At 53.0% G+C, this 16,452-nt stretch overlaps 1 protein-coding gene across 4 annotated transcripts in view; it reads left to right on the top strand.

The window, feature by feature from the left end:
• Positions 1 to 16,452, top strand: part of AKAP13 (A-kinase anchoring protein 13) — a 76,260-nt gene that overhangs the window by 38,436 nt on the left and 21,372 nt on the right. For 3 of the 4 annotated variants that reach the window (XM_056113800.1, XM_056113801.1, XM_056113802.1), the window contains 4 exons: positions 4,086 to 4,281; positions 7,551 to 7,659; positions 13,954 to 13,996; positions 15,529 to 15,661. In XM_056113800.1, coding sequence (XP_055969775.1) covers positions 4,086 to 4,281; positions 7,551 to 7,659; positions 13,954 to 13,996; positions 15,529 to 15,661 — 481 coding nt within the window. Of the gene's footprint in view, positions 1 to 2,618; positions 2,685 to 4,085; positions 4,282 to 7,550; positions 7,660 to 13,953; positions 13,997 to 15,528; positions 15,662 to 16,452 lie in introns of all 4 variants that reach the window. The other variant, XM_056113799.1, reaches the window with a different exon arrangement.

Genomic DNA, 16,452 nt, shown 5'->3' on the forward strand with positions numbered 1-16,452 from the left:
TATGAGGTCACTCCATCGCCATCGCCACCACATATCGTAGAGGAAGCGGTTCTTAATCTGACTTGTTTTCCGGTCCTACCTGGACCTTCATGTTCTATTTTCAGGATATTGTTTCAATCTTGTGGTTTTTTGATGTTCAGATCATTTTCATAATCGGATCTCACCCAACTCAAATGTCATGTCCTGCTTCTTGAGGGAGCCCTAGGGAGGTTTGTGTCTTCGAAGGCTTTTGGCATGTTCCTTAAGAACCTGACACTGGACTCCTAGCCATGTGAGAAAGTATCCTCTTCCTTCAAGCAGCGAGCGAGGGGCAGCCTGTAGAGACTATGCTCTCGGAACCCTTAACTTGTAATTTAGGACAGTTGGAAGCTCAGGTGGTTTATAACCCAAAACGTCAGCTCTAGTCAAAAAAGGTGCTGACTTGCTTGAAACTTGTCAAAGGTCCAGATGAGTTTGTCCTGAGAGACCTCTGTGAAAGGTTTTGGGATGCCCTAGCCACTTGCACCCAAAGGCAGGACTCTGTCCCTTCTCCTCCAGTCTCCTTCAGATTGATGCTTGCACAAGTTCCACCTTTTTTGTACAAAATTGAGCTCGGCACAAAAATGTTAGCCTGCATCTGAGGTGGTGACAGTGACCGGTTAAGTTCTTGTCAGGGGAACAAATTGGAAACTGCTTGTTCATCAGGAACGTCTCAGTATATGGGGATGGATGTAGAAAGAGCACACGGAGCAGGGTGCCAGCAGGGCCCCGAGCTGGGCCGGCACCACTCTCCAGCCACACCTCCCCTCAGCCACCCCCTCTAGCAACGATGATGCAGAGTTAAGATTCTGTATTAACTCTGAGCTGGGCAAAAGATTACATACCAGTAAGCGTTAGAGTAGAGGAGAAGTTGTTTAAACCTAGAACTTTCTTTTAAATCCCAAATAAAGCCACAGAGCCACAAATAAAGCCACAGGACCACCCAGTATTCCTCACTTATTGGGAAGTGAGGAAGTCTTGGAAATCCGCCGGTGCCTGACTGGTCCAGCTCCTCCTTTGGCCCTCAGAAGCCTGAAAGAGCCTGCATTCTCCTCAAACACTCCTCCAGGTCTCACAGCATCACAGTTGTTGGAGAAAAGAAGATGCCCATCTGTAGGAGACTCCAGTCTGTAGGAGGAGGCTCCAGTCTGTGGGAGGAGGCTTCACTCTGGGAGGAGTGTCCAGGTTGGAGGAGGAGACTGGGGTCTGGAGGAGGAGACTCGGGTCTGGAAGAGGAGGCTCCAGTCTGTGGGAGGAAGTTCCAGTCTGTAGGAGGAGACTTTGTAGGAATGTTCATGTGATAATTTTTGATGAGTTACCCTTGGGCTTTTCAGTAGGAAGTTGGAGATTCAGGTATCAGGTCTTGCCAGTTTGGAGTATGACCTCTTGGTCCCCCAAGCCTGTGCGCTGTGTCCTGCTGGCTTTTGCGCATGCCAGGAGCCTCTGCCTCCGCCCTGTCTTGCTTTCCCGGGGGACATGGGGCTGTTGTGTGGTGTCGCTTTCTGTGTTCACATGTAGCTGTCAGCTGCTGCTGGAATGTCCAGTGTCGCCATGGAGCTGGTCTTCCGTTGTGCTGTTTTGTGGTTTTGCTGTCTGTGGGACCCCTCTGCGGTGGTCTCACTCTCCTTCCCTCTAGCATAGCCCCCCACTGTCCTGGGGCTCATGCAGACGTGTTCACAACAGACCTGAGGAGTCCACAGGGCCTTGCAGAATTGTTGCATCCCGGGGGAACGCTGAGGGAGCTCTCGTCCTGGTCTGTCCCTTCTGAGCACTAAGGCTTCTCAGCATTCACCCCAGAGCACAGCTGTGTGTGTGTTTTAGAAAGGAGCGCATCTGCTGATGAAAGATCTGACCTCCGGATGCATCTCGGCTCGAAGCCGTGTGGGGCTGGCTGTGGTGGGCGGTATTTCCAACCCCCCTTTCCCTCTGCTGCCCGAGGAAGGAGTGTCCCTGCCGAGGCCATTGAAGAAGTGGATGGTCAGAGGGGGTTTTAAGGAGTCGGAGGAAGACCGATACAAATCAGAAGCTCCCCAATTTCAAAAACAAAACCAATCCCTTTATTTCTTCGTATGAGGAAGGGTTCGGCGTGTTGGTTGGTCCTGCCATTCTGAAAGGTGGATGAGTTGTCTAAATGCGTGAGCAACTCCAGAGACTCGGCTCAGCCATGCTGCCACCCCTGCTACCGGAAATGAAGAAATAGGCAGGCCAGCAAGGGGGTTGTGGGGCCGGGGCCAGGACAGGTGGGCCTGTGGAGAGGCTGGTCCGTCTCAGAGCCCAGAGGAGGAAGCCTGCGGGACCCTTCTCTTTGTACCAGATTTCAGAGGGAATCTGGGGTGTCAGGCCAGGGCTGTAATGGGCTGTAAATGACCTGTAAAGGGCTCACATGGCCATTTTGAGCATGCTATCCAGAGGGACATTTATGGAGTAATTGTTTTTAGTGTCAGAGGTCTTAATTCTAGCTTTTCTCTAAATTCTAAATGCACATCACATTCCTAATTTTCAGATGACGAGATAGATCTCTCTGTAACTGCACCCTTTCCTTTGAACCCCAGTAACCTGTCCCTGTGTCCTCTTTCTCTCTCCGTTTCTGTCATCCCCAGTCTGAGCTGGTGTCCTTCTGGCGTGCCCCCTTCTGCTGCCCTGAGTGCTGACTTTCATTACAGAAGGTACGATACTGTCCTCCGGCGGCACTGCACAGGCAGCTGGTGGCAGTTCTGGGGCAGAGGTGTGTGTGTGGGGGGTCTCACCCTGAGTGTCCCAGGGACTGTGCCACATTTATTCCTCACAGGAGTGTGTTCGACTCCTCATACATTCTGGTCTGTCTCCAGCCCCGGATTCTCAGAATTCTCCCCTCCTGTGGGAACAGTGGCAGGGCAGGGGTGCTAATCAGATACACTTATTTCTGGGGTGCCTCAAAATCTCCCAGTCTCCTTAGATCCCAGATTTCCTGACTCCTCCTCCTTACTTAGCCAGTGCAGCCAGATGGAATTATTAGAGTGTTTTCAGGGTGAATTTCTTTGGTAGGCAGAGGCCAGTCTCCCCTAATCATTCCCCGTGGGAAGCTGGGTTTCTTCTTGAAGTCTTCTGTCCTCTTCTCCCTGTATTGAGGGTGGGTTTTGCTGAGACGTTTATGTATAAGTACTCATAATTCCCACTGTCATGTTGAAAGAAGGAAAACAAAATGTATTGTTTCATCTACCCACCAGGGCAAATAGAGTTTCTGTCTTAATGAGTAATTTGTGAAACAGAAAAAGCTAATGCAAGACCCTGGGCCAGAGTGCGAAGAGACAGGATGGGCTCCTGCTGCCCTCCCAGGCAGCTGGACTACTGACCACTGACCACTTGGCCAGCGCTGGCCAGCTGCCGAGACCTTCCTGGGCTCGCAGCAGCTGTGAGTTGTCCTGGCTTGCAGCCCCTGGAGCCCCCTGATGCAGGGAGCAGTCTTGACTCTGCAGAGTCTTCCCCTGTTTTAGAGACAGCACCCTCAGCGTGCTTTCTTTTCTTTCTCGGTCCTTGTCGAAATCCAGAGGAAAATTTAAAAAATCGAGTTTCTAGACGAGCAGCTTATCATCTTTTGTTGTCAGGGGCTCACCCGTGCCGTCCACGCTGGCACCCGCAGGAGCCTGGCCCAGGGTATGCATAGGTGACCGAGCTGGAAGCGGCAGAAGGAAGCCCGTGCGGGATGCCCTAGGCCCTCATTAGGGTCACGTGCCCTCCCAAAGTCACTTCTGCTCCCGATTTCTTCTTTGCACGAGTCAGTTTAGATTCTGGCAGCAGATCCAGGGCAGAGACATGTCTAGAGGGCAGCTTGCTGGGACAGGGAAGTAAGGTTGTCCGAGAACAAGGCCCACCCTCCACTAGAGGACCTGGGGATCAGCAGTCTCGGGGTAGGCTTCCCTCTGCACTGGGCTCCCAAGGCAAAGGGGGATGTGGGTACCAGGTGCTGCTGGGGGGAAGCAGGGGTTGGTCGGGGGACACGGGAGGGGTAAGGGTAGAGGACAGCACAGAAAGGGCTTCACGTCCAGGCTGGGACTCGGAAAAGCCTAACCTTGGGGCTCTGTGTTCAGTTTCAGCTTGGAAGGCCTGGCCGGCGGGGCTGGGGCCGGGGATCAGCCTTGCCCATCTCGAGACGTGAGTCCTGCCAGCACTGCAGGGTCTAGGCACCCTTTCAGCGGCCAGGAGCGGCGGGGCTCTCTGGTGTCCCTCTCAGAAGAAGACCTGGAATCGGGCCAGGGAGAACACAGGAGGGTGTTTGATCCACAGGTAAGGAGGAAAGGGGCTAGTGCTGCTTTTTCAACAAGCGTTCCTGTCCCGAGCACTGTGATGGGAGCAGTCTTGAGTCAGACCAAGGCTAGAGGAAGGAGGATGGCTTAGGTGTTACCTGACACACCCTGCCGGGGCAAGGCAAGTTTTCAGCACCTGGCATTGGTCAGAGATATGTTAGTCTGTGCTTTCTGGAATATCCCATCGAAGGAGAACATCCAGGGTACCACATTGCTTTCCCTGCAGCCGGGGCTTCTGTCCCCAGCACTGCAAAAATCACAAAAACCCGAATGGAGTAGTTTTCCTTTTTCCCTCAAGACCTCTGCTTTCTTCCCAGCAGAAAAGAGCTCTGAGAAGGGCTCATACCATGATGAAACTTCTCAGGCATGGAGTTTCTGCTTCCCCCGGATATCCGTTGCATACTCTTTGTCTTAGCGGGTTCCCTGGAGAACTGTCACGTTTTCTCCTGGCATCTTCATGCTGCCAGAATTCTTAAGAGAGTGCCTTGCTTTCACCAAGAGGCCATTCAGTGCCCACTCCTGTTACCACTCTGGAAACTTTGGAAAGATCGTGGACTTTCCTGCTGACCTGAGGACACTGCTTTTTTCTTCGTCTTTGTCTTCCTCGGTCCCTCACTTGTCTGCACAACTTTACACACTCCTAGGGAGTGTGAGTTCTGTGCTTTGATTCTGTCCCTGCTCTACCCTGCTCCGGGTCCCGACGAATCTGGATTAATTTCCAAGAGGATTCTCGGGTATGCACCCAAGTTAGGCATTTCTCGACAAAGCCAGCCCGCCTGCTGTTCGAATGGGAGAGGGGCATTCTGTCGGAATGTCATTTTGGACGGGGGCCTACCACATGCAGTGGCAACTGAGGGCACGTTTGGCCCTTGTGTGAGTTCCACTCAGCTCAGGTGAAGGTCGAAAGAATTCTGGCCCCAGGAAAATCAGATCCAAAGGTGGCAAACTGTTGCTCCCTCCCGCCCCTTCCCATTTTTTCTGCCTTTCAAAAATGTTCTCTGGCACCATGATTTCCATTGTTGCTTAGGAAATGCAATGTGGCTATGCCACTCCCTCTACCACAGTCTTGGCGTCCTTCTGCCACCGTCTCTATGCCCTGATTGCCCCCACGCCTCCACTGAGCAAACTCTGCTCTGTGGACTGACCCTCGATCTCTTATTGGGAAAAATATGTCAGAAGATGCTCAGAAGGGGACACAGTAGGTATATTGGAGGCCACGGTTTTAGTCTCTTCAGCCTAGCGTAGCAGAGGAGAGAGGAGAGCATAGGGATAGTTCTTAAAAAATAAATCGCATTAGACATGTGGAGAGGCCTTTGGAAATTATTTTCAAGGCCAAGGAAAATGCCAGGAATTGTGGCTTTGTGAACAGTACACCCAGAACCCACTTGTCCCATTGAATTTTCCCGATGTCTTTGTGAGGACTTCAGGCACACGGAAGTGAGCTGGAGGTCTCACATCTGACAGTTAACCGGAAAGTGTTGAATTTCAAATGTCTGGCCGTTCGTCTTGGTAATTCTTTTCATGACTTTGCTCTGGGTGAGCTTTAATGAGGAAGTGAGTCCCCTTTAGTCTTCTTACGAACGTCGGGGTGATGCTTTTCTGGAACCGATGTTCCCGGCCCTTTGACAGATGATCCTGCCTTTTTAGCAAGCGGCGTTCATCACTGCCGATGCCTTTTGAAAAGGGCCTTTTTCTATGCCACCTTCCTAACGAAAGTCTTGGACGTTTTCATGGCCTCCTATGTGAAAACTGCTCATGCCCAGACTTCCAGGGGTCTTGCTTGTGCAGCCTGAGAGCGGGGCGAGTTGCCGCTGCCTGCGGCTGGCTTCTCTGGACGGTCCCGGCCCCTCGCCGAGCTCGCTCACTTTCTAGGCTGCACAGTTGCATGTGAAGTCTCGCGACCGTTTGCTCAGACTCCGTGGTTGCCTGTGGTCAACTTGCAAACAGCTGTGAGGGGTTCATGCTGGTCATGATTTCACTGCTTCCATCTTGAGACAGGCAAGCGAGAAGGACACAGCTCTTGGCCTCCTATGGCAGGAAGAGGTTTGTGGTCACTCTGTCAGCTATAGTTAGAGGGGCACGCAGGAAGCGCCTCGTGCCTCAAGATGACCCTGGGGGCCTACCCTTTGGGGGTATTGCCGCAGGGGCACACAGCTGGTGGGTTTCCTGATTGTGGAGCTGCCCTCACTCATGTAGAACAGAGATTCCCAAATGAATCGGCCCTGTAATCCCCTTTCCAGAAATCCAGGCCCCCCACAGAACTCTGCCTTCTGTAAACAAGCCAGCAGAGCACAACCCCCACCCCAGCTGCCGCAGTGGAAGTCACTTCCTCCTTCAATTTGTTCAGTGCTCTGCAGAGTTGGGGGGGTGCCCCCCGCCATTGGGAAACACTGATGTAGAAGCATTCTTATAGTATAAGAGATGGAGATTCAGCTTCTCCCCAGATGCGTGGGTGATTTACTTGTGTAATCTTGAACCACTTTGTGCTTGAATCTCTCTTGCCAGTTCTTTAAAATTAGCATGACTTACTGGGCCGGAGCGATAGCATAGTGGGTAGGGCGTTTGCCTTACACATGACTGACCTGGGTTCGATTCCTCTGCCCCTCTTGGATAGCACGGCAGGCTACCCAGAGTATTCTGCCCACACGGCAAAGCTTGGCAAACACCCGTGACATATTCGATATGCCAAAAACAGAAACAAGTCTCACGATGGAGACATTACTGGTGCCCATCGAGAAAATCGATGAACAGCGGGAGAACAGTGCTACAGTGCTACTGACTTACTGGTACCCTCCTATATTTCTACAAGGGATATTTAAGTTTCATAGAATAAGGATTATACATAGACATAGGAATGTCAGCTGTTTGCTGAGCCCTTAGTGCATATGAATTGTGACCTCCTGAGGGACACAGAATTCCAGATAGAGGTGGATGCTTAATTTCCCCTAGTACTGATGGAATTCTAAGGTCCTGAAAAGCTCTCTTTCTTCTTTGCAGTGAGTACCGCGTTTCACTGCATAGTCGCTGCAGGTTTCATGTCAGTTTGATTTTGTTGGCAAAATGGCATGTGGTCATTATGTGAACCCCCTACATATTACGTATAAACAACACAGGGTTGATGCTGTTGCATGGGTCTGGGGCCCCTGCCGTGTTGCCCTTAAGGGTACTGGGGGGTAGTGGGAAGACGCGCGGGGATCTCAAACCCCAGTATGTAGACTGAGAATCTGCTCCTTGCTTTTGTCTTCACAGACTTGCCGCAGATCTAAGCCCCAGGGATTTAATTACTGTACATCAGCCATTTCCTCTCCTTTGACCAAATCCATCTCTTTAATGACCATCAGCCACCCTGGCTTGGACAGTGAGTATGCTCCCTTTCCAGATCATCGTTTTCCACCTTTTCCCTATGAATGTTCTTACCTGAGCACCCTCTGCCCTTTGCCCCCGGCTCGCCCATCCTCCTGGGAAGAGGAAGTCAGCGTTTAGGGGGAAGGTTCAGGGGGCCCAGCCGCTTCTTATCTACTGGAACTCTCAACCTCATTAAACCATCTCTCCCCGGACTTCACCCAACACACACACATCTTTAAAATTCTCCCACTTGGAGTTCTGGAAAGATAGTATTAAGTTAAGGTGCTTACCCTGCATGCAGCTGGGTGGTCTCTGGTTTGATCCCCCAGGCACCAACAGGATTGGTTTCCCCACAAAGAAACCCCCAAACATGACTTTTCCTTTTTAAATAATTCATGTGAAAGCAGTATAAGGAATGACTTCATGTTTATCCCCACGAGGCCTGGCTGTTGTCACTCCACATGGTGGTGAGTTGGGGGTGAGTTCACAGGTGGGAGGTACTCCCTGCCCCTGTGGTGGGGTACTGCAGAGGCAGGGGGCCACTCATGGCACCTTGTTGTTGGTGTGGCAGCTGTTCTCAGAGAAAGCGCCATCTCTTGTCTGCCCGGGATGGTTTTGGTGTGAGCTGGTGCGTGGAGTTGATGCTGGTGCGAGAGGGCAGGATGCAGTGTGTCCTGTGGAGCGGCTCACTGGGGCAGTGGGACCCCCGGGCCGTTCCCCACTGGCCCTGAGAAAATGGCACGGGGCCAGCCACTTCCCGCCTCAGCTCCTGACTCACCGGGCACTTGCTCCAAGAGTGGCCCTGCTTGACTGACGGCAGCTGGGGCCTCCCTGGATTCGTGTGTGGTTTGTTTTTGGTTTGGCTTTGGGTGGAGTTAGATGCTGCAGCCCCTAGCTGAGAGTGCCTCTGGTGCCTGCCCATCCAGGAGGGTCTCTGAGTGTGCCCCCAGCTCTGCCTGCCCCCCTTCCCGAGACGTGTGTCGGCAGTCCCAGGGGCCAGCCCCAGCACGCCCACAGCACGCGCCCTCCCTCCGCCCCTCCAGCTGCCTCCTGTTCCCAGGTGTGCAGCAGCTCACAGGGCAGCAGGAGACTCTGGCGTATGTGCCGCCTTGGTCCTGCCCGAAGCGTCTTGGCGCTGGGGCCCTTGGCCTGTTGCAGGCTTGAAGTTTGAATCTGGAGCACTGGTATGCTCCACTCATGGTTTTGTTTTAAATTGATTTTTTAAAATTAAATATAGGCTGGAGCGATAGCACAGCGGGTAGGGCGTTCGCCTTACAAGCGGCCAACATGGCCGACCCGAGTTCGATTCCTCCGCCCCTCTCGGAGAGCCCGGCAAGCTACCGAGAGTATTCGATATGCCAGACACAGTAACAACAAAGTCTCCAATGGAGACGTTACTGGGCCCGCTCGAGCAAATCGACGATCAACGGGAGGGCCTTTACCTTTACCTTTAAATATAGGCGATTATTTATGTCCAGGGGTCACTGCTGCTCTGTGCTCAGGAATGAGTCCTCACTGCACTCGGGGGCCCCTGTGGGACGCTGGGGGTCGAATCCGGTGGGCTTCATGCAAGATAAGTGCCCTCCTCATGTCCTTGACTAGTGTTTTGGTGGAGCTTGTCCCCGCCGAGTGTCTGCGTCATTGGAAGCCTCACCGCCCAGCCGTGCTTCCCTGGGAGGGCAGTGGCCGTGTGGTGTGATCCGGCTGACAGGGAGCGCGCTCAGACCCTGTGCCTCTCTACTGGCTGTGGGAAGTTGTTCCTCGGGAACCAGTACTCGGTGGCCTGACTGTGCGGCCAGCGGAGCCAAGGACCCATATTCTGGCCCCACTGCCTTCAGGCGTGGCTGGGACCATCCCTCTGAGTTCGTCCTTGCCGCCTGCTCTCCCGCCTGGGCCTTTAAGAAAAAGCTGCTGCAGGCAGAGCCTTCCCCAGTGAGGCATGATGGAGCGCTTGGAAATGTCTGGAATGCCTCCTCCAGTTATTTGCTAGATTTGAAAACCAGAGCAGCTGGTCATGTGACTTCCCAGCAGGTCGGTTTCCATAGCTGGAGAGGGAAGCGCCAAGGGGAGGGGGATTCACACCCTCGGGGTCGCTTTCTGAGTGGAAAGTGGACAGGGCTCGGCTTAGCTTCGAAGCAGGATGGGTGGTTTTGCCGGCCCATTCACGCCTTGGGTCTGCTGCCTAGGACGGGAGCACGGGGAACGCATCTTGCTTGCTGGTTCTTTTCCCACGGAGCCAGAATGATGCTTGTTGGGAAAGGGGGGCGCAGCCTGGGCCCCCGGCTCCTGGTAACGGGAGCCAGTGCGGCTCTTCCATGCATCACATGCCGAGCGCAGGCTCTTGCTTGCCTGGAGTTTCCGTGGCTCTGGGAGGGCCGGGAGAGGCAGCTCACTCTGCACGCCCAGAGGGTTGCGCTCTCTCCTCCCCTGCCCCACCCACCAGGGAGCCTCAGCCCACGGCACCCCTGAGTGCTCTCACTCCAGGGATCCAACCTTTCCGGGACCCCGTAGATCTCTTCCTTATTCTGCAACCTAGTGGTCACAGAGATGCTTGTGCACAGGGCCTGGGGACCGTTCCTCCTCTCGTGTGAATCTTCTGTGCCTTGACGGGGCTCTGATCAGGACCGTGCGGCCACATGTACAGCTCTCCTCGGCCAAGGGCTCGCACGAGAGAGCTGAGTCTCGCTAGTTGGAGGGGCTTCCGTTCTCTTCCTGCACATACTTGCCCTCTTCTGGCTGGGGACAGCGGGATGAAACTTTATTCTGTTTTCTCAGAGTAGTTAATTCTGGAAAGGATGGCAGTGACAGACACATCAGAGAGCAAAACTTTAGCCAGGCTCAGAGACTCATTGTATTGGTCATCAGACAGAGTTGCAAGCCTACATACGTATGTATTCATTTAGTGTTTCACGTAGTATGTGTGCACAGATCTGGGCACTACATGAAAATAGAGGGTCACCCCACAGAACAGGGGTTCCACAGGAAGTAGACAAGGTTGGAAGGGGGTCGGGTCAGAATAAAGCTTGAAGAATTCAGAGAGAATCCCCCAGTTTGGCATTTGGGCCACACTGTGCCAGATGCTTTAGGTGCATTGAGAGTGGACAGTAGAGCCCGGGGATCTGTGGATGCTGTCAAGGGTTTGCCCAAGAGGACGCAGCCCCCTGAGCCGGGAAAGGTGCAGGCGGAAGGAAGGAGGAGCGGGCTTTTGGGGTGAATGATTAGAGGTGGGCATGCCTGTGCTCGGGCTGAGGTGTAATGGGAGGAGCCCCAGGTGGGCAGTGAGGCAGAGAGTGGACACGCACGCTTCGTCCTTAAGGGCTGCGGTGACAATGAGGAGTCCGCGTACCACCTCCCGAGGCCCCCTCACACCCCCTCTGTTGACCCCTGTAGTAGCCGCCCCTGGTGCATTCACAGCAGGGCTGAGAAAGCTGCCCTCGCGTCCACCTCTTCACTAGCCGGTGCCGTGTGGCTGTGCTCGTCCTCAGAGTAGCGCCTCCAGCATCGCGCACGCAGTGGCCTCTTCTGGCCTTGGTTTGGGTTGGGGGAGACCCGTGCCGTGGCCCGAATGTCTCTGTCAGCCCTTCCCAGGACGGCAGCAGACGTGGCCGGCAAGGAGGATCTCCTCGGTCAGCATTTCTCCACTCCGCCTAAGTTTAGAATGCTCCTTGCTCTGGACTCTTCTGGTGAAGAGGAGGAGTAGCTGCAGGGTGGGTAGCTGTGTGTGGCCAGTGGTGTGCTACCTGCACGTGGTGACAGTGCTGGGGCTGGGGACCGAGAGGTGGTCTGGGCCCTCCTCCCTGTGCTGACGCCCTCACTGTAACACTCTGCTTGGCTTGGGGGACCGAAGGCACGACTGAGGTGGTGGCCTGCCTCCTGGGCCTCGTACCCTTTCCTGGAACTCGGGTCCCGGCAGGGGCGTCATTCGGAAGGCCCAAGTGCCTTCTGCACAGTCACGTGGTCACTTGCCCCAGGTCACTGTGTGGTTTTGCTGTGCAGAGGGATTTGGCAAATGGGCAACAATAGCTGTCACCTTCTTTGTCCCCTGACCGGAGGAGGGACCTTTTCAGAATGGAGAATCCACTTCAGCTTTGAGTGTGGAGAAACTCGCAAGGCTGTTCCATGTCCAGGTGTTTGTCTGACAGAGTGGGAAGGGGCCAGGCAGAGAATGTGGTGACTCAGATGCAGTTTCGGAAGGGTTTCCTCCCCCTCACTGCCCCTTGCATCCACGGTGACGAACCCCCAAAGGCAGGTGCGTGAAGAGACCTTCCAGCCAGGGAGCAGCCCCAGGCGTCAGGCCTCCACGGGCAGCACGCATGGTACTGCCCACTGCATCCAGCGGCTCAGCAGATGTTCCTTTAAACTGAAAAATTCCACCACAGTTTATGGGGCGCGAGGGAAAAGGAGAAAATGAACTGCGGGAACCTCGGGACTGAGCCAGTTTCCAGAGTGACTATGTACATTGTGGCTCTCCAAGGCGGTCACACGGGCTCGCTAGGAAAGGGCAGCGCGTGGGCGATTAGGTCTGACCTCTCATGAGACCAAAACTCCATGGACCAGTCTGGGAACTATTGCCCGTCCTTTCCCTCAGTTCCAGTCCTGGGACGATGGAGTCTGAGGGCTGCAGGTCACTTCGTTCCTTTTAAGGAAAAACCCAGTTGAAATAGGCTCTTTGCCTGCCGTGATTCTTTAGAGGCTGATTTGAGTGGCAGACCACTTTGTTTTTGTCTTGTGATGATGTCATGGAAGTCGCATCGGTGGTTTTGTACTCATAGATGTTTAGAAACATTGATATTTTCAGAGTTCAGAGGTGTTGGTGGGTTAATTGCTGTTTCCAGAATTACATTTCAGAGTTCATAGTTAACAAAGTAAAATGCTTTTCTGCATTTAAAAAGTTGGCAACCCCTACTGGAGTCATTGAGTCTCCTAGAACGTCAAGTTATGTTTTAAATTTAATATGATTTATTTCGGAGTTAACTCTTGGCTCCGTGCTTGTTGGTGTTTTCCTTCATCATGAGTTTTGTTTTAATTTTGTTGGTATTTTTAGGGTGGGGTATTAAGGAATCCTGGTAGCCTGAGAGAATTAAATGGTTTTTTATGTCATTTAAGGTTCTTGGGTGAAAGAATTTCAGAGCCACTGATGGTTCTTGTGAAGTGAATGATGTCATCTCCAGGTTAAAATCCCGAGCACATCCCACTCACCTCGCTCATGCCAATCCGGGGGCAGACTCTGGGGTTATTTTTATTCTGCTCTTGTTTTTCCCTTCCTGGATGTTGGTGTCAAGCAGTATAAATGAAACAGAAGGATCCCAAATAGGCCAAAGGAAAACTCGTAGAAATCTTTCAAAGATTTAGAATTCACTTTTAGGCTTCTTAATGCAATTTTCACAACCTGTTGGCTCCTTACTGTTGACCGCAGTTTTGCAGTTCCATTCAAAATCAAGACCAGGGTAGGAGTCTGCGTTCCGGTGCTGGTAATGCGGCAGTGAAGCCAAGCCAGGAGCTCAGTCATGCCAGGGAGCGCCACGTCAGACAGACTTGGGCTGGGAGCTCAACCGGCGTATGTGTCAAGCACAGGATGCTCTCCCTCATACTGGGAGTGGTTTTCACCTTGTGACTGAAGTCCCCCCACTGGCTGTGTGGTAGAGAAAATGCTGTGAAGAGCCTTTCCTGACCCACTGTCAGATCCATCCCGCTCGTCAGGGCCTGCTGGTCATGGTCTGAGTGGTCAAGCAGACAGAAGAAGCTTCTTGTATGCCTGTTTTGTTCAGAGCAGCCTGGACAGGCGCTGAGCAATCGCCTGCCCATCCCAAGTTGCTGGTGACTGCCCAGGGCCACCCTTGCACTTCCTGGTGGGTAACCTGTTCCCAGGGGTGCTGAGGGAAACAGCGGAGACACAGCTTCAGATCTAGACCGGAAGTGCTTCTGTTTCCCACCCTTCCTCTGCACTGCCTGAGGAGATGGCCAGTGGGGGCTGAGTGCTGACGAGGGCTGGGATTGACAGTGTGCTTCGTGTGTTTGAACACCAGCGCCCACATTGTTGATTTGGGGTCCAGTTATCCAGTGACTACTTCACTCCTGAGTCAACCTTTTTAAATGGAAATACTCACTTTCTATTGCTACCTTTTCCCACCTCTAATTTAAAGGTTTCCAGTTTTACTTCTCCCAAACCCCCCGGAGGAGAGGCCCCGAGCACTGGCTCTCCCACTTCCTGCTGGATCTGTGCCACTGTAAGCTTTTCGTGAATGTTTCGTCCGTCACCCAGCACTCTCCTGCTGGTCTCACTCTTCTCTGCTGTTTTGTTTTCTAGATTCGCGGCCTTTCCACACCACCAGTGCCAATCTGACTGAGAGGTAGGTCCTATACATTTTATTTTGCTCTTTGTCCTCCGATGGCGTGGAAGAGATCACAGCTGTCTCCTGGTCTTCGATAAGGGAACAGTTTTATTTTAGCTCTTTGGGTTATTCCTCGAGATGTGAGTGGTTTCAGTGGAGTCTTTATCTTTTAAAATAAGGATCAGTAATAATTTCCCGCTATTACTCACATCATCCTAATGGCAGAGATGGTGTTTGTCCACAGGGACATTGTCATGTTACACTTCCTGAGCTTTGTGGAACTTTTCATTCATTGCCTCTTGACTCCTTGTTTCATAATTTATGCATGCACGCACGTGCGCGTTTGTTCATGCTGTGCTGCTGTCTTCTAAGCTCTAGACTTTCTTTCTATATGCAAACGCATGTAGCATGCAGCTCTGTGGGGAGGAGAGTGGGTCTCCTGCTTGAGAGCACACAGAAGCTTTTTGTTCTGACTCATCATTGACTTTCACAGTCCTCTTTGCATGCGCCTGCGATGCCCAGAGTGCTCTGCGCCTGCCCGTCAGACTTCTGGTTCCCCATCCTCTTGACAGTGCTGGCCTCTGCCCCGTTTCCCCGGTCTCAGGCACAGACTTGGGCTCTGTCACAGCACTGTGCCTGTCGTCACACTTGTCCAGAGGTCCCTGCCTGTCCTGCCCACACACAGAACCCTTCAGACACACACTGGCTGCTTTTCTGCCAAACACATCTAAAACAGCATTCTGGAAAGTGTGCAGAGAGCCTTTTCTGGCTGGCACAGGGGCCTCCAGGTGCCCGGCCACTGGCATATGGTTTACCTATGGTCCACACAGGTAGCTTTTGCAGCCTGGAGTCTCAGAGGTTCTGCACCCAGAAGGTGGTGCTTCTGGGTCCCTCGGAATATCCTCTGCTCAGAGGACTCGGAGCTGCTCCCCAGTCTGACCGCTCTGTGGACACATACTGACACAGTGGCCCGTCTGTGCCCCAGGGTCGTGCATGACCATTCATTTGAACAAGTCCCTTGACTTGTCGCCTTCCTGAGCAGATCTGTCAGTCTAGCCCACCATGGGCCTGCTCTTAGGTGAAGGGAGCCATCTAGAACTATGAGACTGGCATTGTGACTGGGCTCTGCCCGACAAGAGACCACCACATGCAGTATGGCGCCATCAGGGTGCCCTGTGCTCTGCTCCTGGCGGTCTCAGAGCCCCCGCAGCCTCGCCTCTCTCTGCTGCCCACACCCATGTCAGTGCCAGGAGGAGACGTCTGTGCCAGGCGCTTGACCTTTTGTTGCCGTCACTGTTCTTATGGGAATCCCACCCCGTCATGGGGTCACGGGAGGGTTTTTCAGATTTTAAAATTGAAGTCCTGAGACTGGGTTCTGGCTCACGGGGCTGGCGCTCAGGTTTTACATGCCGGGGACCCCAGGTTTGGTCCCCAGCACCCATGTTCCACAGAGTACTATGTCAGGAATACCCATGCAGGTGGGGACGGGGTACCCCCAAAACTAGTTCATGGCAGTGGTCTTAAGAACAATCAATGTTGCTTTTGTTTAGTATAACAGAAGAGAACTATAATTTCCTGCCACCAAGCCCCTCCAAGAAAGATTTTGAAGGGAAGAGTGGAACCAAGGTCAGCCGTACCTTCAGCTACATCAGGAACAAGATGTCGAGCAGCAAGAAGAGTCGGGTAAGTGCCAGGCAGGCCGGGCTCCACGGTGGCACCACGATGAACCTCAGACCAGTTCTCTGTCTTCAGCCCAGAGCCCAGGCATCCAGTGCTCAGTTGGCACAGAAGGGGTAAAGGGCCATGAGCAGGGTATTCAGAAACAAAATATACTCATATTTGTATTTAAAGGTCAAAAAGAGGGCCTGGGGAGATGGTCAGGAGGGAAGGCTCTTGCTTGCATGCAGCTGACCTCAGTCTGAACCTCTAGCACCCTCTAGGGTCTCCCAAACCCCACCAGGCGTGTGCCCCGAGCACATAGCCAGGAGTGAGTCTTGAGCAATACTCCGCGTGGCCCAGCTTCCCCACTGTCCCCCCACAAATAATAATAATAATAATAATAATAATAATAATAATAATAATTGCCTGTAATGCCACATAGAGGAATTACTTTTCTGATCTTTTAAAAATAATTCGTGTTGGGGCTGGAGCCATAGTACAGTGGGGGGTAGGGCGTTTGCCTAGCACGCAGCTGACCCGGGTTCAATTCCCAGCAACCCATATGGTCTCCAGAGCACCGCCAGGAGTGATTCCTGAGTGCAAAGCCAGGAGTAACCCTGAGCATCACCGGGTGTGACCCAAAAAGCAAAAAAAAAAAAAAAAGAAGGTGTGTAAAAGTGAAAGGAAGACAAGGAGTTGACTTACCATGATTCCCAGAGCCAGGCCACAGCTGGTCTTTTCCAAATCTGGGGACAATTTGCTATTCCCCCCCGCACCGCTGCCCACCCCCTCTTCCTCCTTCCTCCTTTCCCCTA

This window comes from Sorex fumeus, unplaced genomic scaffold, assembly GCF_029834395.1.
Source record: "Sorex fumeus unplaced genomic scaffold, SorFum_2.1 ptg000024l, whole genome shotgun sequence".
In the NCBI taxonomy this organism is placed as follows: domain Eukaryota; kingdom Metazoa; phylum Chordata; class Mammalia; order Eulipotyphla; family Soricidae; genus Sorex; species Sorex fumeus.